At 39.6% G+C, this 22,279-nt stretch overlaps 1 protein-coding gene across 3 annotated transcripts; it reads right to left on the bottom strand.

Annotated features, from left to right (window-relative positions):
- Window positions 1-10,801: 10,801 nt before the first annotated feature.
- Window positions 10,802-20,133, bottom strand: prdm1b (PR domain containing 1b, with ZNF domain). Of its 3 annotated transcripts, none has more exons than XM_085346512.1 (6): window positions 19,963-20,133; window positions 16,427-16,546; window positions 14,789-15,046; window positions 12,156-13,040; window positions 11,906-12,034; window positions 10,802-11,413 (listed from the first exon to the last, which is right to left on the bottom strand). In XM_085346512.1, exons 1-6 carry the CDS (start codon window positions 20,131-20,133, stop codon window positions 10,847-10,849), a joined length of 2,130 nt encoding a protein of 709 aa, XP_085202638.1. In that variant the 3' UTR covers window positions 10,802-10,846. The 3 variants fall into 3 exon arrangements, with proteins under 3 accessions (XP_085202638.1, XP_085202637.1, XP_085202639.1); XM_085346511.1 differs by having other exon boundaries at window positions 12,156-13,075; window positions 14,806-15,046; XM_085346513.1 differs by having other exon boundaries at window positions 12,156-13,048; window positions 14,806-15,046.
- Between the last annotated feature and the right edge of the window lie 2,146 nt (window positions 20,134-22,279).

Raw genomic sequence — 22,279 nt, 5'->3', positions numbered from 1 at the left:
GCGGGACACGCCCCCCGGGGAACACCCAGCTCAGACAAACAATGACACTCACTGCAGATGATCACCGGTCTTGTTAACATATTTTTGCAATGGCAACAACTTCGGGAAATTAGTGCAATTTGTTTTTATTGGCTTTACTGTCTTTGGTGTTACGTAGTTCAGCAATTATTACCCACAGAAATTCAACGGTTTATTAAAAATACACTGTCAAGGGCCTTAATATGCATATGTAAAGACCATAAAGGCCAAATTTTTACATTTTTTTTAAAATAAAAAAGATGTTTTAGGTGCTAATGTAATAATAATAAGAATAATAATCTCGATTTAATTAATTAATGCTTTAGTCAGATATGAAGGGAGCCTTAACATGGTCAAAGCTTTCTGCTTTTATAAATCTATCTATCTATCTATCTATCTATCTATCTATCTATCTAATGATAAATCCACGCGTAAACGTATTACTTTACACTGATGCGTTACAATGCGTTGTTTGTATGCAGTCTCCACGGTTCTAGGACGACATCGCCTGGCCTGTGTGCAGTTTGCAAGTCAATCATCAGGCGTGTAGATTGCTTTGCCACAAGATGGCATCCCAAGATTGCTCAGTCAAATCAGAGCGCTCTAGCTGCTCAAAGTTCAAGCATGTTACCTGTTAAACCTGTTGACTGAGGTGATGGATTGTGCATAAAATAAGGAACAAACAGAGAATAAACTGATTTCTTCCTCCTTCTTCCTTGTTCCCAGTAGCGTTACAGGTTATGGCTCATATAACTCTCTCATGTGGCGATGAGTGAAGAAAAAGAAGCCCTAATTTGACTTAAACCGTTTCTGATAAGGCAAGGCAAGGCAAGGCAAGTTTATTTGATAAGATAAAGAGTCGTCATTTGTTTGGTCATACACTAACGCTTTGCTGCATTTCTTTACTGAGAGGGCCCCTACTCTTTTTCTATCATGGTGCATGACAGAGAGAGAGTGAGCAGATGACAAAGATAAGACACGGAAAACACAAAACACATGATCTCGCTTTTATTGGGGGGGTTGGGGTGAGCTCATTCTGGTCACATTGTACTGGGAATCCCCTTTGGTGGCCTGTTGGAGCACAGTGTGAGAGACTTTGAGAAGAAAAGGGTGTTTTTGAACATTGGGGGCTGAAGATTTAGGTTTAGCCCAGGAAAAAAAAAGATTAAAAATACCTTAAAGGTTTAATCCTCACAATTACTAAAAATGTACATGTACCAATTTGTGCATCACATTCTACAGCGAGAGACTCCGTGACATTCCTCTCCTATACAGTCTAGTTTTACTTTATATTTACTTTAACACTGCTTCCCCATTGCCAACTCTACCCAACCAACCAACTAAAAAATTAAATAAAATAAATAAATCATCTATCCAGTCCATCGATGAAAAAGTTAGCTGCAGTTAAACATAATGTGCTGGAATCAGAGGTTAAAATGAAGTAGTAGGTAAAATCCTGTGAAATGTAATTGTTGGGTTTTTGCTGATTATCAGCAAATGTTCTGAAGCAAATGAGAGAAATTGTGTGATTATGAACTCACATAACAGAATGAAAACCACCCATTTTTTATCTTTATATGTGAAACCTTTAGACCCATTTAGCTGACTGCTACAACGTCACAACCTTGTGTTATTACTCAGTGCCCCACACCCATGTTTATTGCCTTTACCGCTGACTAAAAATAACTGCTACTGAAAGTCAAACATTAAGGCAGGATGAAGTTCAACAGAATTTATTAATCCAGGTGAAACATGATTCAAAGAGAGCGCATAAAAAAAATTGGAAACATTTGAAAAAACCAACACATTTGTTGTCTTTTTACAACAATCACTGGCTATCAGTGAGCTAAACTGAAAGGGAATGCTGTCAGGAAAAAGGGCTGTGTGTTTGTTCACTCAAGGCATAGCCACCGGCATGAAAAAGCACGCAAATAAACACAACCATCCCTTTTAACATTATCGTCCTTGGAATCTTTCTCTTGAATTAAGACAGAAAGCTATTTGATGCTCAGGGGTCATAGCATTTGTTCGTGAGATAAAACATCACGAAACGATTTGGTGCTTGTCCAATACAGGCCCTCCTCTCCAGGTAAGAGGCCAAGGGGCAAGAGGCTTGGTTACTTTTAAAAACAGTCATCAATTACTCACCTATTGCTCTGCTGCTGTGTATAATGTTAAACAGACATGTGACCAATTGCTACAAACTTAACTTTTATGTTTTTGTTTTTGTTTTTTAAACTGCTTACATTTTATTATGTAATCTTTTGCCAAATTATTAATATTTGAATTTAAGCAAACGTCCTTTCTCTCACACACAAATTGGCCACATCTATATACCCACAGTATGAGTATACTGTGAGTATACTGTGAGTATACTGACATGAAGAAAAACAGATTTGAAATGTTATGGATAGCTTCAAGCATTTCAGATTGAATAAGTCACAGTTATATGATTAATAAGGGCAGGTCATGTGTTTTAATTTACATCCTCTTTTAATCACCTTCTATTAACTGCCTAAAGTGTTAAATTCAAAAGTGGTCAATCACTTACTGTAACAACTTCTGATGTCACCTTGCTTTTTTTTCAATCTGACAGGGTAAATTTCCCAAATTACTAACTCAAAGGTAACTTGTTACAAAGTTATCAAACCCCAATCCTGTGACTAATGGACAATCTAACACAGCGGTCCCCAACCTTTTTTGCGCCACGGACCGGTTTATGCCCGACAATATTTTCACGGACCGGCCTTTAAGGTGTCGCGGATAAATACAACAAAATAAAACTAGTACCGGTACCGAGAAAAAAGAAGATTTATTCATAACACACGTGAAAAGACCCAGGAAAACCGAGTTAACGATCAAAACGATAACAAAATAACGCTGAAAACCGATAAAAACCCTGAATACCATACATTTCACACCTGAGCCTCAACTCTCGTGGCCCGGTACCAAACGACTCACGGACCGGTACCAGTCCGAGGCCCGGGGGTTGGGGACCGCTGATCTAACATACAGTATGCACAAGCCACAGTGAAACTAATTCTGTGAGTAGCAATTTAAGGTTATATGTCATAACCCTTCAGCATCATCTGAAGGGTTATGACATTTCTGGTGTGTAAAGCGCTTTGGGGTCCCTAGGGGGGACTAGCAAAAGCGCTATACAAATGCAGGCCATTTACCATTTACCATTTCAAGACATAAACTACAGCCAAGTTGAGCGCTACACCCTCTGGCTGATCTGCTCCTGTGCCAAATTTTGTATGATGTGTTCAATCTATGTTTTCACCTGCAGCCAAGTACTCTTTGCCTAACCTGTTGCACAGCAATGGCATGCTGTCAACTGTCATTCAAAGATATTCTTTTTTAAGATCAAAGGTGTTGACCAATGTATTGAACGATAAATGTTTCATTGAGTTGTTAAACAAATAAATATAGCAGGTAGAAATAACTCCTCTGCAGTTAATTAAATCTTGCCGATAGGGATAATCATTTTGTTCCTAAAGAATGTTAATTGAGACCAAGGTTTAAGTTGCAACTGAAAACATTAAGCAGAGTTTAGTGACTTTCCTGCTTCAGACAAAGAACTCCCGATTTATTTTTGTTCTGTATCTGTATTTGCTGAACTGCTCTCTTTGCCGCATATACACTGAGTCACTACCACAGTCACTGTTTCTGAGAAAAGAACTGGATATAATGTGACAGGTGCTTCCACTGCTTATATAACTTCCCATTAATGTCTGGTAATCGTGACAGCCAACTGTTGTTTGTACTAAAATATATGCGACTTTAACTTTCAGTTTGATCGGATTGCTGAAATTTTTTCTTTACAACATAACACATGTTGGAAGTCAGGCGTCCTTTTCAGGGGTTTGTGGGATTTCAACAGTAGACGCTGTCCTAAACGAGGTGTTGATGAAGTTGAAGGTTAAACCACTAAAGACTGGGTGTTAGTTATTCAAATGGTTCAATAGGAGAGGTGTAGCAATAGTTTTCTGCTCTGTGGTAAGTCCGTTCTCTGTGATGCTGCAGGCGAAATTTGTTCTGTGAAAATAATGGACGCAAAGGAAATGACTCCATTTGGACATGTAATTGAACTATCAAGCAGTGATACCTTTAAAGGCACATCGTGACTGTGTCTAAGGTCTCACTTTCCCCAAGAAAGTGAGAACGTGCAATTTCAACGAATCTGAAACGGGATAGTAACTTCCCTGGAAACTTTCCTGGAATCTTTGCTACCTTGACATGCATAATGAAGAATGAAACTTGCTTATGTAGAACACACTAGGAAGGGGAGGTATCTGATTGCAAGGTCCAAGAAAGAAATTCTCATCATTTTCTTTTTCACTAACTGCATGATTGCCTCTTAAAGGGACAACTTGAAAGACTTACCTTTGTGACGCTCAAAGGTTTTTTGTTTTCTTTTATTTTAGTGTATTTCTTTCATTTTCGCTTGCATAATTTCTGGGTGGGATGCTTTGGAACTGCATGAAGGTTGGAGCTGCATTGGTTTGCTGTTCGAAATTTGAAATACAGGGTGTTAGGATTTTAAGAGATTAGAAAATGTAGAGACATCAAGTAGATGAACGACACGAAAGACACTTTCATAAAAACGCGTCATGTCAGCCAGGAAGTAGTGGAGCGATGACAGATTACCGCCATTGTTTCTAAAGCAGTCTGTTATTTTTAGACTGATATGGTAATACTTTTTACTGACTTGTTGACAATCCTGTCATCTGTTGATGAATAAATGTATTTCTCAGGTGAGGTATATACAAAATACTACAGTTGGAGGTTAAGATATTAGGTTAAGATATCTCTTGTAATATCTTTTATGGCCAGACTGATTTGCATATATTTGCACACAGAAAGTAATAATGGTCTGATGGACTCGTGGTTTAAAGGGAAGAAGGGCTTTAATGGTCACGCAGTTGATTAGCCTTGGCTATATGTAAATTTTAGCTTTGTGTTCACTTTGCTAAAATTCACCACTCACATTTTAAAGCCTTACTTCCTTGAAAGATCTGTTATCAATTGCCTGTAAGTGATAACTGAAATGCTAAGCTAATGTTAGCTTCTAATATATTGCCCAGATATTGGAAGCAAATATTAGCTCAGGATATAGAGAGGGTTGTCTGCCAGTCAGAAGGCTGGTGGCCCAATCTGTCCAGTCTGCATGTCAAAGTATCCTTGGGCAAGATACTGAACCCAAAGGTGCCCATGATGCTTCCATCGGGGTGTGAGTAAGAAGGTAATTGTTAAACAAGATACTAATGCAAAGAAAAGAAAAAAATGTTTGTATGAATGCATATGTCAAAAGTACTTTGAGTCCTCAGTTAGGTAGCAGAAAAGCTCTAAATAAGTACCAGTACATTTACCAATTACCTATTGAGTGCTGGCAGCAAAGTTAAATATGGGCAAACCGCAAGACCTGTGGCTCAGTGTCTTTTGGACACAGTTTGGCCATCATGCATGGCACCAAACACAGCATATGAGCATAAACACATTATACCGATACTGTGGGGGAGGGGTGGTGATTTGGGCTTGTTTTGCAGCCACAGGATACAGGTACCTTACAGTCATCAATTGAAGTATGAACTCATCTGTATATCAAAGTTTTCCAATGTCAAATGCAAAGCCATGTTTCTAGCTAAAGCTTAGCATGCATTATGACCATCAGCCCAGCAAGTCTCCAACAGAATGGCTAAAAAAGAAAAGAATCAAGGTGTTGCAATGACCCGGTCAAAGTCCAGACCTCAACCTGATCTAAATGCTGTGGTGGAATTTTGACTGCCATGCATAAAAAATGGCAGTAAACCTCACTGAACTGAAACAATCCTGAGAAGAAGAGTTGGCCACGATTCCTCCGCAATGATTTGAGGGATTGATGAAGTCATAGTGAAAACAATTAGTTCAAGTTATTGCTGCCAAAGGTGATTAGTATACTTTTTCACACTGCCGTTGGCTTAGTTTTTATTGAATAAGTAATATCATGTTTTTAAATGTTATGTGTTGTTGCTCATCTGAGGTCATCTAATTTTAAGATTTGTCATAGACCAGATCATTTTTTATTTTATTTTACTGTGCTGTGATATGCTAAACTTTAGTTTTGATGAAGGGTGTTATTACTCATTCACGTAACTATACAAAGGCCTAGGCTTGACATCAACATTCAACAGTCTCTTTAAAATAGTTTCACATTAGGGTAAAGTAGCTAGAAGTACCGATAGTAAAATGATTTCATATGAAGCTGTAATGCTATGAGAATTGATTTTACATACATATATACAGATAGTCTGTATATGTTTAAAAAAAATGTGTATAACAGCTGTAATGAGAGAGAGAGACCCAACTATTTCTATGTGATAAGGACCTAGTCTACATGTTATTTTTTTCCCTTCTTTTCATAAAAAACATTACAATGGGGCTTTTTTTTTTTTTTTCCAAATTCTGAGAGCACCTTCTGCATCTATTGCTCACTTGCACAGTAACATGAATATGTAGCTGGCAGCTTGCCAGAACAGTAGGGTTTCCTGTCACCATGGTGGTTTGCTCACATTAAAGGTCTGAGAGTGTTTTTATTCTGGTCAGCGGTGTGTAGGTGTTTTCTGTGGGGTTCTCCCCCACAGCAGAGATGACAACCAGAAAACACTACAGAATGAGAAGTCACTGCACAGCAAAAAGAAAAAGAAAGCGGTTAAGAGAGACAGATCAAGAAATACCTAATACAATTACTGTAATGAGCAAACCATATTTACAGTAACTTTAAAGTTTAGTTTGATTGAAACTGTCTCATTGCCATGGAGAGACAGCGATCAAGTAAGAGAATTATATTGGGGTTTGGTGTTCTTTTAAGTACAGTACTGGGGTAAAAACATTTGCCAATTCTGGGCATTCACGACAGTTAAATATCAATTTCAGTAGCAAAAACAGCAGTGGTCTTGGATGTCAGACGCTTCCCAAAGTAGGTTCTAAACACTGGGTTTTAATTTGGAACTCTATTTTAGTACAACTTAATGCGTAATAAATCTAGACCATGCTTTTTTTGCAAAGACGGGCAATAACAAGTCAAGGCCTGCAGTGTTTCTTAGTAGTTTTTTAAAATTTGGGCTTGTAAAAATACGTTAAATAACCAGAACATCAGGATAATGAGTCACATCCATTTTGGAAAGATTTCACATGATTCTGTGAGTCAGTCGAACCAACCTGCAAATGAAAAGAAATGGACTTACCTAAACCTAATCATACCAAAACACAAAAATTGCAATAAAAACGACTTGCTTTATCCGAACAAAGCTGTGAAAGCAAGCACAAATATACGTACCTTACATTTATAAGTGATGCTTCTGTGATTCACAGTGTTACTCACCTCTTCCCATTAAACACTGTGAGCTCTTGACAGTAACACAGCAACAAAGAACTCCATAATAGGAGAATGTGTTGTGAGACTCTGTAATTTTGTAATATTGTAACATTGTGATCTAAGCACACTTTTTTCACTGGTGACTTAGTGACTTAATTTTCTTTACTTTCTTGGAAAGAGTGTACTGCTGTCAAATGAATGGCAGTAAGCAGGATGTTGCACTGTGTTGCCATCTATGACAAACAAACTTGGTAACTACATCATCATGATCTCTAGTTGCTGGTGCATATCAAAAAAGGTTGTGTCAGGATTTTCACTTGGCTATTTGGCCGATATTTTTGGCTATAATTCTATTGCTATTTTAACAGGAAAAAAGTTGCTAATAGTCACATAATAAAAATAGTAAGATTAAAAAAGAAGGAAAGGATTTAAAAGGCCCAGTCTTTTTGTTTGAGTTCAGCATGCCTGGGTTGTCTGTCTGGTATCTAGACTCACATTGGCAGTTAGGATAAGGGGTCACACAAAGCTGATTACTAGCTCCCTAAGTTAACTCTGGTTTTTACATTAAACCGCATCTAACCAATTATGGATGAGTGTCCTGGATGATTTTAAAAAGAAAGGTAAAACTATATTAGAGGTTAAGCACATAATAAAGAATGAAAGTGACACAGGTGCTGCAGACAAAGTAACAGTGTGAGATTTGTTTAGTGTTAAAAGCCCATATGACTGTCTGTGTGCTTCAAACATTTTGTCTACTAAGACTGGAAAACTGTTACTATATATTTATTGACTTATCAGTATCACTTAAAGATAATCTCATTATTATAACTATTTTATTAAATTAATGTTTGAAAGACATTTTTAGTTTTTATTCTTTCATTTGGAGCCCAGCTGTGCTTGATTATCCGAGAGACAGTGAAGAGTAAACATAAAAACAGAATTCCAGTGTAAGCTTACTCTATGTGAAAATTGAATACAAATAGGTGTTTTGTTTTAGAATTATATATTTATTTACATAGAACATTTTAATTGTAAAATTGTTTGCAACCAATTTGCACAAGGATCTATATTTAATCAATAATTTATATTTAATACTGATGCTCATGAGGGAAATACAAAGACTAGATCTTTTGCCTTTGACTTAATTTTTTCTAATTCTCTATTTTTAACATGGTTTGATTTATGCTATTTGTATATCTACAGCACTTTGTGAATCCTAGTTTTATCTATTTTTTTTTTTTATAAATAAAGGTGGGGTATGGCAATAAAAATCTATACCCCTATACTAGCTGTGCACAGAGATCATTCAGTAATGGCGATACTGTTTTCAAGAGAACAGATTGGTCAGTAGGGCATGATTTTATACCTGTTCATCTTTATTTATTGCTCTTTTTTTAAACATTAATGCTCATTCAAAGCCTGGATAAAGGGGCCAGTTGCATCAGGAAAGTCACCTGATAGAAAACCTGTGCTAAATCAGATTACTAGCGAGTGAATATGGGTGTACACAATTTAGGAATTTAAACATTAAAATACATTCCCACAAAAAACTTTTTAGACTTCTGGGACTGTGCAAAGGGAATTTTCAGTAAGACACAGTGAATGGAAGTCACTTTTGAGTAAAAATAAACCTGTAAAACAGGTCAAATGTCTCCAAACAGATAACACTGTTCCAAAACTAGACAATGATCTCAGTTTTTTAAATTATTTTGATTAAATGGATTCAATTCTTATCAGATTAACTTGAAGAGAGAAGAATGCATTTGTATTTCTAGATCACTGGCCAAGAGCGTTGAGGCACAGCGTGCTAAGAAAACAGTGCAAATACACAAACGCAAGCAAATTTGCCCTGCAGCTACATGACTCAGGCGTTAAAAGCTAAATAAATACCTGTCTGAAATTCGGCAGCACTCCTGTTTATAGTTGTCTCATTATTATCTGAAGTTATGTTCTGACCAGTTTCATGTGACCTTTTTGGTGTTTGTCAACTCTGGCAATTGCATTGTGTGTATTGATGCGTTATCACAGAAAGCCCAATCGATCACTGGATTTCAAAAGCAGTCACACACAAATTTGCTATCCTGGCATGAATGCACTTGAAAACATGAGATGTATAGAAACAATAGCTTTAATGTGCTACATCATGTAAATATAAAAGTATCATCAAAATAGTCTCTCACATATAAATTCTTAACATATCATAACTTGTTTGCAAAAATAAACTACATAAACAAACATACTGTACAGTTAAAGCACTAAAAACAAAGAAAAGTATATTACTCAATAGTAAAAGTTTTAAAGAATGGTTCCTAGTTACCTTTAGGCAAAAGCATACAGATATTGCTGCTTTATTATTACAGTGCCACAATACAAAAGTATTAAAAAGCTGGAAAATTGTGCCCCTTTGTTTGCACATAGTTTTTTTTTGTTTGTTTTTTTTTGTATTGCTGAATGAGGTACCGATGTTTCAGTTAAGATTTGGATGAAGCTCTTTTTCTTTTTCTTTTTTTTTTTTTTTTTTTGCAGTAACATCTGGAGTGAAACTTTTGTGTAAGAGACATGTAAAACGTTTGAATCCAACAAAAAGCTGTAAGAAAGATGAAACCTCTTTGTTTCCAGAGGAACCTGTTTAAATAACTGTTTACACTGAATCTTGTCTTTTGTTTCTTTTGGCTACATTATGGTTTGATCAGGACGGTGTGTCTTTGAGTTGGCAAGTAATCATCGAAAAGGTGAATAATGCTTTGACTGAATCTCTTTAGAATGGAAAAATGAGTTAAATAACCATGTGAAAATATTGCTACATATTCATGTTTTTTGATTGTAATTTTGGCAAATGCTTATTCCCAGCAGTTTCAGGACACATCAAGTTTCCCTTTATCATAAATAAATAAGACAATCGCAGACAATATTAGGAGCTGGTTTGTGCTATCACTGCGTCCTGCCTTTGATTGACAAAGTAAAATAACGCACACAGTACAATATAACAAGTGAAGGCTCATCCACAGGTTCGTGCCACGTTGTTGTTCCTGAGTCCATTTGCGGTCTTACCAAGAGCTCAAAATCTCTTTGGAAACGTCAACACACAGACGCAAACACGCAAAAATAATACTACTAGAAAAAAACAAACTAAGAGACAACTAAATAAATAACGCTGATGGCATTTAAAAAAGGAATAAGTTAAAGCACAAAAAAACAATCGTCTACCTGAGTAAAAGGGTTTTTAAATACTTCACAGCTTAACAACACCTCCCATGTTTATCTTTTTTAACTGAGGTTTGGGAGAAAGTACAATCACTGAATACTATCACCCAGTCTTTGGAATGCTCTTCTTTTGGTGTTGTGCTCATTGGATTGGCTAAGTTAATATTCCTTGTTATGCCTCGTATGGCACAATAGGAGATTTCATTTGGTGACACTCATATTCTTGGTAGATTATATGCTGTATGTTCAACTTTATATTCCTTTTCACTGTCCTTCTGTTTTCACAGATGGCCGTTTGTGGAGATGAACAACGCTGGCCCTCTCCTGGTAGGCGAGAGGGGGATTGTGGTGTGGTGCCGATTGGGTCATGGGTGTCAGTGGTGCATTAATAGCTGCAGTCAGAGCTTTTAGCAGCATGGTGGCTTCCTTCTGGTCTTCTTTTCCTTCACCTTCTAAGGTACGAGCCAGCCAGTGCTCGACGGCTTCCCCAACCTGAGACGCTGATGCTGCTTCTGTGAGCGCGTCTGCCTCTTGGCTGGCATCAAACCGCTCCACCATCTCTTTCATGTGCACATTGGCAGGCATGCTGGAGTTAGCTGGGCAGGTGCTGCGCTGGTGGATGCAGAGAGAGAAATGGTGGAAAAAGGCCTGGGCGCAGAGCTGGCAGCGGTAGGGACGGTCGCGGCTGCTGTGGAGACGGCGGTGCAGCTTGAGGTGGATGTACTGCGTGAACTTGGTGTTGCACAGCTTGCACTGGTAAGGCTTTTCCCCAGAGTGTAGTCGTAGATGCGTCTTCAAGTTGCTGGTGCTGCTGAAGCGCTTGTGGCACACCTGAAACACATGGTGTGAAAGGTCAGCACTTCTGTGAGTAACGTACACATGACTGATTCTAAAGTGAACCACCTAGTTGTGTTTAGGTTCAACTTTGATAAATGATGTCATATTATGGTATCGGGATTGATCATGTTATTCCAGTTCTCTGGGTAAAACTAGCTCCATCCAACAAACTTCACACCCACAGTGTCACATAAGCAAACAAAAGCATAAAGATGCTGTCGCATGACAAACTGGGTTGTGGCTCGGTGAAAATCAAATAGACACTGCATTACCAGAAAGGTATGTGAGTCAGAAAGCGGTTACCTGTTTTGTGTACACACTGAGTTTCTCTGTGTCTCTCATACTCTCGGTTTTACATCAACATTTCTTAAGTGAAGACTCGGGTTTAAACAATAAACAGTAACATTTTCTGAGTAAAGAGCTTGCATATGAAGCACGTAAAAAGGAAGATAAAAAAACACACAAAGGTTAGGATTATCAACATACCTGACATTCATGTGGTTTCTCTCCCGTGTGGACCAGGTGATGTTTCTGTAGGTGGGCAAGCTGAGTGAAACTCTTTTTACATAGGTTACACTGGAATGGTCTCTCGCCACTGTGCACTCGGAGGTGAACCTAGAGACAAATGATAGAAATTATACAAAGAGAAGTCATGAGTATTGAGGAACAACAGTAATAAGTGTAAAGTTTAGCTTAAAAAAATAGGAAGTTATTGAAATGAAGTTAATGTTGTTACCTTGAGGTTTGACAGCTGTCCGAAGGTCTTTGAGCAGATATTACATTCATACTTGATCTTTCCATTCTGCTTCTTCAGTGGATAGGGCAGGGATTTGTGACCAGGCCCATTGCGTGGTGCAGTGCTGCTTTTGGTTGTAGCCAGGCTTAGGTTCATAGCCTCCTCACAGCCAGAGGGGGACTGCTCAGGGGACTGATAGTGGCTGTTGGGCTTGGCGGGAGGGGAGAGCTCTGGAGTGGCTGGGGCTCCTCTCGGTGGGGAAATATTTGGTGTTAGCTCTTTCAGACCTCCTTGTGGAGATGGGGTGTAGGAGAGAGACACTGGAAGAAGATTAGGTGCGCCGATAGGGGGATACGGGAGTCCGTCAGCGCCGAGGTAGCCGCTGTATTGGAGCGAGCCTCTCGATGACAGCATCCCATGAAAGGGAGGAGAGTATGGGGGGAGCAGGAGGCGAGGATAATGTGGGTTGTAGGGAGGAAGGAATTGATAAGAAGGCTGGAGAGGTCTGGACTGTAATGGGGGGTAAGATGACACCAGGCCTTCTCTGTGCCCATAGAGCCCGTGGAGGTGAAGAGGAAGATTCCTGTGTGGAGCTGGGAATGTAGAGTAGTGATCTGGCAAGTAAGGATGATTTAGACCCAGACTGGGCTCTCTGTGCTCCAGCTGAGGGGAAGGAATGATGCCCCTTCCTTCTGGATCCTTATCGTCCTGCTCATCTTTTTTGCTGAAGTCAATTATCTGGTCATCAGGTGTGTCAGGTGGAGTGTCTCTCTCCAACATCTCCACATCAATCTTTTCTTCTGCGTCACTGTCCTTCCCTTCTTTTACCCCTTCCTTTGCTGTTTCTCTAAGCCACGTCTGCTGAGGTAAGTGCTGTTTCACATACTCATGCTCTTGGTCTTCATTGTTACTCGTGTATTCTGTCACAGAAAAATAAATACAAGCATTTAGCTTTTTAACAGTGTGTGATGAAATCACCACATCAAACAGAGGGCAAAAACGTAGGCAGTCAGTTTAATATGATGCTCGTTGTGTAAGTCAAACATGTTTTACAGGCATTATGGGACATCCACCCACAGAAGGTGCTTCTTCATATGGTAAATGATAGTAGTTTCGGTTTTGACATGATGTGTAAATCATAGATGACAGGTTTCTGTTCGGCAATCACTGAAGTTCTTTTGGTGTGGGAGAAAGAGTTGGTGGTAAAGTGAGGGGGAGTCTGTATGTGTCATGTATGGGCAGCAAGACTGTGAGTTTCGTTTGTAAAACCTTTTCTGGGTATACAGCAGCTGTCTTACCGTACAGACCACACAAAAAAAGAAAGAATCGTCTCTTCCTTTTTTCCTTTGCTTTCTTTGTTTTGAGATGGCATTTCCACGCATGTTATTTGTCCAAATTAGCCTTTCTCAGCTACTGCAAGATTTCACTATGTGAGTTATACTTAAAGTATGAGTGACTCATACGGCTCCTTTGCATAACTTTATTATCAACAATTTGCCAAAGTGTTTATAGTGTTTTACATCAATAAAACGCAAATTAGAAGGCATCAGCTTATAGAGACAAAAGCTTTTTAGATCAGCTTGTATTGTACCTTAAAAACAAGCTGATTAAAATGGCCTTGAGAAATTTTTAGCATTCTGTGCATTTCATTGATGCCAGAAAGCATAGGCAACCAGTTCCAGAAAACTAGCTGTCAAACTTGATTGCATACGTTTAATCAAGTCCCGGAATATCTAGCACGCAACACTTAACAGTTCTGGCCTGTGACTAAAAGGAAGTTAAATGCTTTCAAAATACCTAAGATGATAAAATAAGGCAATAATACCTTGCCTTGCCTTAGCATTAGTCACCAAGAAGAACGGCGACAAGGTTTGTGTATCCAGTTGGAATGAATCACCAGACTTACCCTCGTCTCTTATGGTGATGAGGGAAAGACCTGATGTTCTACTAATAGTTGAAAACCGGTGACTCACTAAGGTACTTTGACCAGCCATTATACACCTGAGATTACTTTTGCTTTCCTTCAATCCCACAATGAATAACAAACATCTCACAAAAGGCGGAGATGTGCTTCGTCTGCGTGTGGCTCATACATTCCCCATGATCTTTTTAAAATTCAGCCCACTATTGTATAAGTCAAACAGAAAGAAAAAGAATCAAATCAGCTAACTTGTTTGTTGGTAAAAGAGATAACGTCAGGCCTTTTTTTAAAGGAATGGAATAACGTGTCTTCATTCACTTTGAAGTGAAAGAATTTCACTGATAAGAGTTATCGCACAGTCTTCGTGACGCTTGTTTACTCATTGCACTGATCTAAATCTGTCACTTTATTGGATATTGTGCCTAAATATACCAAAGTCGTTTTCAAGTCATTGTCCTGCGTCGCCGCTACAGCTGGTAATCAACTTCCTTTCACTTCTTTATATGAAACATAGGCCCGCTAAAAAGTTTTTAAAGTAAAGGCCAAATCAAAACACAAATCAGCCACTATACTATACTTTCAACAACGTACATCTCAGGAAGTAATAAGGGACAGTGCGGTTTGCTTCCGGTGGTTCAGCATATTAGTTAAGCTTGTCCACTGTAAGTTCTACAAAGGAAAACTATCAGTGTCCCGTGTAGAAAGATTTTACACTCCTGCTGCACTCACTCTGTTTGATATCGTCTTGCTGGCCGCAGAGCCTCTGGGCGAACTCCTGACTGTACCAGACCAGCAATTCCTGTTTGGGCTCCACAGGGCGGATGGTGTAGAAGTAAATGTCCCGTCCATTCTGGCATGCCACCAGGTTCTGTTCGGCAAGAGAGCGGGCAGGGTTGACGTAGCGCATCCAATTGCTCCTGTGGACATCGTAGCCATCAATGAAGTGTTGGAGCTGTCCACCGCTATAAATCTGTACAAGATGAAGAAGAAGACGAGGTAAAATCACATGTTCACATATGCGATAAGTCTGATTGATATATATATATATATATATATATATAGAGAGAGATTAACACTCTAGTGGTCATCAATTGGGACAGTGCTGGAATGTTGCTTAAATAGTAAAAAAAAAAAAAAAAAATCAATAAAAAACATATCAAAAAACTCAAGTACAATTAAAACTTAAAGTAAAAATATTCACCTCTGCCATGGGCAATTAAATATCCTGTATCCTCTTCAGTTATCAGTGACAGTATTTTGCTCCTTTGGTTCGTGCCTTACACCTCTCCTCTGTGTGTGCTGAAAGCTACAGTCTTGAATGTGTTGAGTGCTGAGTGCATGTACTGCTTTTGAGACATAGTGGGCGGGGTCTCTCTCTCTCTGTCTCTCTCCCTCTCTATCGCTTGCCTTGCCACCTCTATCAAGTCCTCTTTTGGTGGTGGTTTCAGTAAATTACATTTGTCGGATAAATTCGTGTTGTAAAGTTAATTACGATCCCGTAATTCAAAAGTAAAGAAGATGACACATCTGCTGCTCTGTGATAATAAACAAGCAAGCGAAATGTAAAAGTGCTGGCAGCCAGCCAAACGCGAGGCATGCCTTTGGCAGCACGTCTGCACATGTCATTCACCTGTGTCATGCGGCCGATAACATAATCACTTCCGTGGAACGGCGACTTTCACTCTTGTGGTTAAGGAACACCCCTTACAGGTTTACAGGAAGTGAAGCCGGAAGGTAAATACGTAGCATGGCAGTAAAAACTCCTTATGGGAATTGACTCAGCACAATGCAAAATTTCCTAAGTGACACAAGCTGAGTCAGGATTACTTTGTGAAAGCAAATCTGAACAATCTAACTTAAAACGAGTGGAAAGATAAGGATTCTGTGAATATGTGCATGTGGATTATGAAAAATAGTCCTATCTTTTGTGCATGTGACACATGTTGCATAGGGCTTCAGTGCCGGTAAGAGTCTCATGACTGTGTAAGCATTCCAATCCACTGTTACGTGCCACCGGCGGTCACAACTTCCTCTAAAATTTTGACCAAAACTTCTGTGCGGCAGTGCAATCTGTGCGAACGCATTTCTTTCCCCTATTGACGTATGGACAAAGACTTGATGTGAAACTTCTCCCTCTGAGCAACCAGTGTTTTCTGTTTTCTTTTTTTTTCTTTTTTCATGAATAACAGACAAAGACCTGTCCATAGTAATTTCTTGTCTCTTCCCAGTCTCGTTTTTTCACATTTAGGCTCGAAACTTTCCCCTTCTTAAGCAGTACCTTGCCAGTGGGTTGGTTTATGCTTAAACGTCAGTGTACGAAAAAGCTTGTAAAGCATGTGGTTTCCCTTACCCTCCAGAAGTATTTCCTGTTGGCCAGCTTGGGTACATTGTCTTTGGTGTAGATTTCTCCTTGCAAAGGGCCAAAACGAGTCCCTTGTGGAATGTACTCTTTGCTGAACACACCTGTCACCTGGAAAACAGGACAAATAAATCATTGGAGTTTTTCATGTACAAACATACTACAACACAAGTCTTTCAAGCACTTATAAAGAAACAGTATTAATTACTTATTTATTCATTGTTTACATGTAAGGGTTAGTGCTTGTTGGCCCGTGTTGCCCGTTTGTTGTCACTCTGTCACGTTAACCCAGACAGCTCCTGGAGCCACAAGGTGACCCACTTTCAACTCTAATGAGTTAAACGAATGAAGGGTATTACACTCTTTCTGACATACTCTACTGATCTCTGACCCACTGTCCTCACAAACACCAGAAAGCGAGAGAGAGGAAAGACAGAAATACAGATGTCTTGTTAACCACCACTAATACAATAATACTAATACTTTTATAGTTTTAAGTCAACAAAATGCCAACAGCAAACAAAGATGGAAGACATATTTTGCTCACTCTTTAAAACCCTTCATCCTGTTACCCATGGTTGCGAAATGGTCCATATATGTGGAAATGAGTCAGGCTTCTGACTCCTTATAGGAGTTTCAAGTCTTAGCGTCTCCTGAATACATACGTCATACACATAATGTACAGTATGTTCCAAGAAGAGCCTGTAGTGTTCTGCAGTAATGGTCGTAATCAGTAACTGAGTCATTTTTAGTCTATTGATGTACCTTTTTATTTTTTTGTTTTTTGCTTTTTAAAATTTAGTTTAAAAAATCTATTGCGAGGCCTTGCTGGATATGGCACAGTGTGATCTGATTTGTTATTTATATTTAATACAAGAGTAAGACTTACAAAACATACTAAAACACGCACACACACACTATCAAGAAGCCGTATCTGCAGAACAGGCAACTTTCATGTTCAGTTCTTAAAAAACCAACGACCCCTAACTGAAACTTTTAGCCTCCACCGCCACCGCCACCCCCACCCCCATCCTCAACCTTACATAAACACAAACTGTCTTCCTGCCATCTAGAAATTCTAACTCAAGCTGGCCCTCGAGGATTTTCATGGACTTCCATATGAAGGTCAACACATGACAGACAAAAAAAATGCAACAAGCACCTGGGCATTTGTGGCGATTCATCATGCAAATCATGCTTAAGCAGTTAATTAGAAAAACAACAGGTCAGTGGGAGCAGCAGGACCATGTTGGTGCGCGTGTGTGTCAAACAGCCATTGAGGCGAGTGAAGTGATTCCAGGATGTGATGAACCAGTCTGACAGGGACATTGTACTTCACTGCTGTTGCGTGACTAACAAATTGCTGCGGCCGCTGGACTGCCGCTGCTGCTTAACCGCTCCGTTCAACTAGGCAGGGGAAGGGAGGGCAGGGTGTTGAAGAACGGAAGAAAGGAGGGAGAGCGTTCTTAAGTGGAGCCACGCTATCACCCGCACGAGGACCCTCCTTTTCTTCTGCCTTCCTCCAATCCCTTGTCTTTTCTGAATTCTATTGAAATAGCTTGTTAGCCTGATGCCTGGCCGGCTGCCTGTCCCCAACGAAAGTTAATCATCTGGTTTTAACCTAAATCCCCACTGCCCCTTCCCCCCAGAACACCCGCTTCTCCCCATCTCCTTCACTGCCACCCCCACCACCCCGTCCTTACTGGCACTCATTGCTAATGCCCCATCTGCCACGTGCCCCCTTCACCTTACTCCGCCTTTCCTGGCATGCTTTATAAAAGTGAGGTGTTGAAAAAGGGGTCCCGAAAACATGTGAGGAACTCATAAGAATAAGAAGATAGTGGACCTAAGACTGCTCCCTAATCTGGCTCCAAACAAGTGTGACACTTATGTAGATGTGCGTAACAATATGCTTCACATGTTTGAAGGCATATTACACTGTTTTATTTCAGACTACTTTGATTTGACTCATCTAGCGTTAATCACTCGCCCTTGGGAAAAATCCCAACTGATTTTTCATGATAGCAGTGTGTACACCATCCCACGTGAAGGAGTGGCTGCTTACATGACTATGACAGGAAATGGATTTCCCAACTTTGGTGGCAGAGAATTGAGGAGAAAGACTTGACAACATCTTTAGAAAGGGAAACCAGTCAAAAGACATGCCCTCATACTTCCAGTCATAAGAGTGCGTTCGTTATTGTTTTCATGTCCCATTTCGCAGCTGTCATTGTTTCAGTTGACAGAGCACATTCCCACATACGTGCATACAAGCTTAATTCTCTTTCATTAAATGTTTGTTTTTCTAGTTAGCTAAATGCAACATGTAATAATGCCAACAAGCACTGACAAGCAAACTGCTAAAATCAAGTTTGGTATAGTGTGAGTGTACGAAACGGTGGTAACTGTGTTTTAGTCAGTAAATGAGGGTGGGGGATTTGAATCAGCCATCAATGTGATTTTTATCATGTTAGCTTTCATGCTTTTCTCATCCTGCAGCGGTAAATGCTGCAGAAGGAGGAAGAACAGATTAGAGTGTGAGACCAAGAGAAGAGGAACGATGTCAGGAGAAAAAAGAGGAAGGGGACAGCAAAACCAACCACAAGTATCGCAGTACTGAGCCTTAAGAGCGAGCACAGATGAAGTGAGTGTGACATTGCTTTCTCTTTTAAAATGATGTGTTTCTCAGGTACAAAACAAGTTTCCTCTTAAAGTCACGCTGGGGGCCAGGTCTATAGTTGTTCAGATTAGCTGACATGCCTAGGCAAAGGATTGATCCTACTTCAGCGGTGGCCAACAGTCAGCTGACTGACCGACAATGACTATCAAAGCCATGTTGCCAGACGTTGTGTTTGCGTTGGCTGACTCACCTGAGTGGAGGAGGATTAGGGGGTAAAAATGACAGTTGTAAAGATAAATGAATGAGATCATTTATTGGAAACAGCTGATTCTTGTCATTCTGCTCCAAGTCTATGCACAAATGTGTTTGTGACCTGAGAAAATGAGTGGCGGTGTGCATTATTTGAAATGCGAGACATGTGCAAAACAGAAGTAAGTGAAGGTGGTCAGAAGACCTTGACCTCAAGCTGCCAGTGGCCTGTCTATTGAGACACACTCTCTCACTTACACAAACACACACAGACACAAAACACACGCTCACACCACACTGTGCAGGCTACCCCATACATCAAGAATGCATTAGTCAGCAGAGCTATTGTTCCAAGTAACCCGCTGCAGATGGCCTGACAGAATGTTATGTAACACATAAATAATAATATTGAGTGTAGACACTAAAGATTTAATCTGAAAACTGGTAACAACATCAAAGACAGTGAATTGCTTGAGGGCAAAGTTATAGTAAATTGTTAGATTTTTATAACATGCTTTTTCATGCATTGCATGAGGGGGCTGGTTTGTTTATATATACATGGTGTTCTGGTTGCATTGTATTGCATTTTAAAAGATGTTTCATAATTAGCCACTCTATAATCCAATGGGTAAAAACCTCAAAGGGGATTCAGTCTTACCTCATTGTCTGTGCTATATTCAAAGGTGAGGTTGCGAGGGATGGAGGTCATGGCTTTGGGCAAGTTGAAGCTGGGGTCTGCCACCTGGTCTGGCACAATGTAGGTGCAGTTGAGAGCGAAGTCCACTTCCTTCCACCCGCTCATGTCTCCAGGTGTGCTATCCAGTGTCATTTCCGACAATATACAGTATACTACACTTGATAGATTCAAGCTTTAAGTTTGGTTGAAGTTGCTTTGGTATGGGAGTACTTTGGTTTAGCTGGGGAAGCTAAGTTGCCTTAGGTACAATGGTTAAAGCTCAAGATCTGGAAAGAGAAATGTGGATAGAGAACAAGCTTTTAGTGCTTTAGAAACAGAACTTTGTAGTTCCCCCAAAAATTAAGCAAAACACATCTTATTATGTGAAATCAATTTGTGTAACCTGCTGTTTTAAATTAGGCCTTTTCACTTCTCAGTTATGCAGGAATGCAATTAGATGTTCAGGTATCCAAAACCACATCTGAGACCACCATAGTTTTCTGAGACTCACTACCAGTTGTTAGTCATTCATGATTCAGTCAGCTACTTCCATTCATTGATACTGTTCCTGGCCAACATCTCAACAATCACCTTTCCATTTAACCAGCCAACAGGTCAGCCTGACATCTTATGCTTACTCTTATTCGCATCCATCTTCAAACATTATTCTTACAGGAAACACCCCCCACCAAGAAAAAAGAACAAGCTGTGACTTACTTTTACACATTCATTCAAAGGCTGGATCCTCATTTCTTTGGCTATGTCATCCCCTAACTGTTTCTCCGATCAGCCTTCTCCTCTATGTACTCTCTCCTGCCTCTCAAGTCCTTCTTTACTTCTTCAAAGATTCAAATAGTTCCTTAGGTTATCCACTCGGCTGTGGCCACTCACCAGAAACTCATGTGCCGGGGTTGCGCCAAGCTTTTTTAGCTCCGCGCCCCGGCCAATCACAAGCCACTACGGTCACGTGACTGAGCCATCAGACACCCAACTGTTGGTTTCGGACAACAACATCAGTGACGTTGTACACTTGGATACCAAGTGGCTGTTGTGATGAATGCTTACACATACACACACATTCACACACGTCCACGCACACAGAAAGAAGGCATCTTAATGAATGAATAAAGGAAGAGCAGATGGCTGGCCTGTTGCCACTGAAAAACACACTCGTAGACTTTTGCTTGGTTTGGCACTTAATGAGCAATCTGCTGCCACCGTATCGCCTTGACCTACATCCCACTTTAGAACATCTTCAACTGAGGACCCCCCCCCCCCTGCATTCAGATCTCAGCCGCACAAACATATATGCAGAAAAACACACGTCAGAAATTAAAGAGCACAACCTGAAACCAGGTTTTGATTTTTATTAAATATGGAAAATTTTTCACAGATACCCAATTCTCATATATGGCATATCAGGTAAATCACTACTTCCTGTCTTTTTCAAATACCGAGTTGCAGAAAATAGTTGTGGCTTTAGGCGCTATTTGTTCATTCACACATACAGATATAGGGCAGGTCAACCGAGCTTACAGGAAAGAGACTTAGACACCTGTCTGGTGAGCATTCTCTTTACTTTCAGACGCACAGTGATCTAGTTTGTGTGACACAAAACTCCAGCTCAAGTCACCTTGACCCAGAGTTCTGTCTGCATATGCAGGACAGGACAGGAGAGAGGAGATAAAACAGTTTCTATGGAGAGTAAAGATTAGGTGATGCTTCTTCAAGTGGACATATGGCCTACTTAGATTTCATAATACCAATTTCATAGAACCCATATGTCTGCATGGGATTTTGTCCGTTTTATCACAAATGGAAAATTTTCTGTGAAACTTTATTGAAATTCATGAAACATAAAACCATGAAAAAGTTACTAATTCTACATAGGTTCTACATATACATAGGTTTATGATTGTGATTACAGTATGTACCAAATATGATATAATGTCCACTAAACTAAATGTTGACAATGACAACGACAAAACCGGACTCAATTCAGGAGATCCCTGGTGCTGAAAAAGTTTCTGATTTATTTTCTTTGGGCAACCCGCTCCCCAAAACACTAAAGAAAACCTGAAAAAATAACTTTAAAAGTATAATAAAGTAAATATAAAAGAACATTCTTTAAGATGACTATGAGTAGCAAATTGCACAAACATATCACGAACAGGATAATGTCAATGTATGGATTAATTTTCAATGGTATCAATTTAAAAATGAATAAATACATTAAAAACTGAAAGATAAAGTTTCATATGCAGCTGTATATATATTTTTTAAACCATAGAGCCTACGT

The sequence above is a fragment of the Diplotaxodon limnothrissa genome, linkage group LG22 (genome assembly GCF_057381915.1).
Source record: "Diplotaxodon limnothrissa isolate DT_005_m linkage group LG22, D_limnothrissa_male_GT1.1, whole genome shotgun sequence".
In the NCBI taxonomy this organism is placed as follows: Eukaryota; Metazoa; Chordata; class Actinopteri; order Cichliformes; family Cichlidae; genus Diplotaxodon; species Diplotaxodon limnothrissa.
This window is presented reverse-complemented; position numbering and strand designations above follow the sequence as displayed.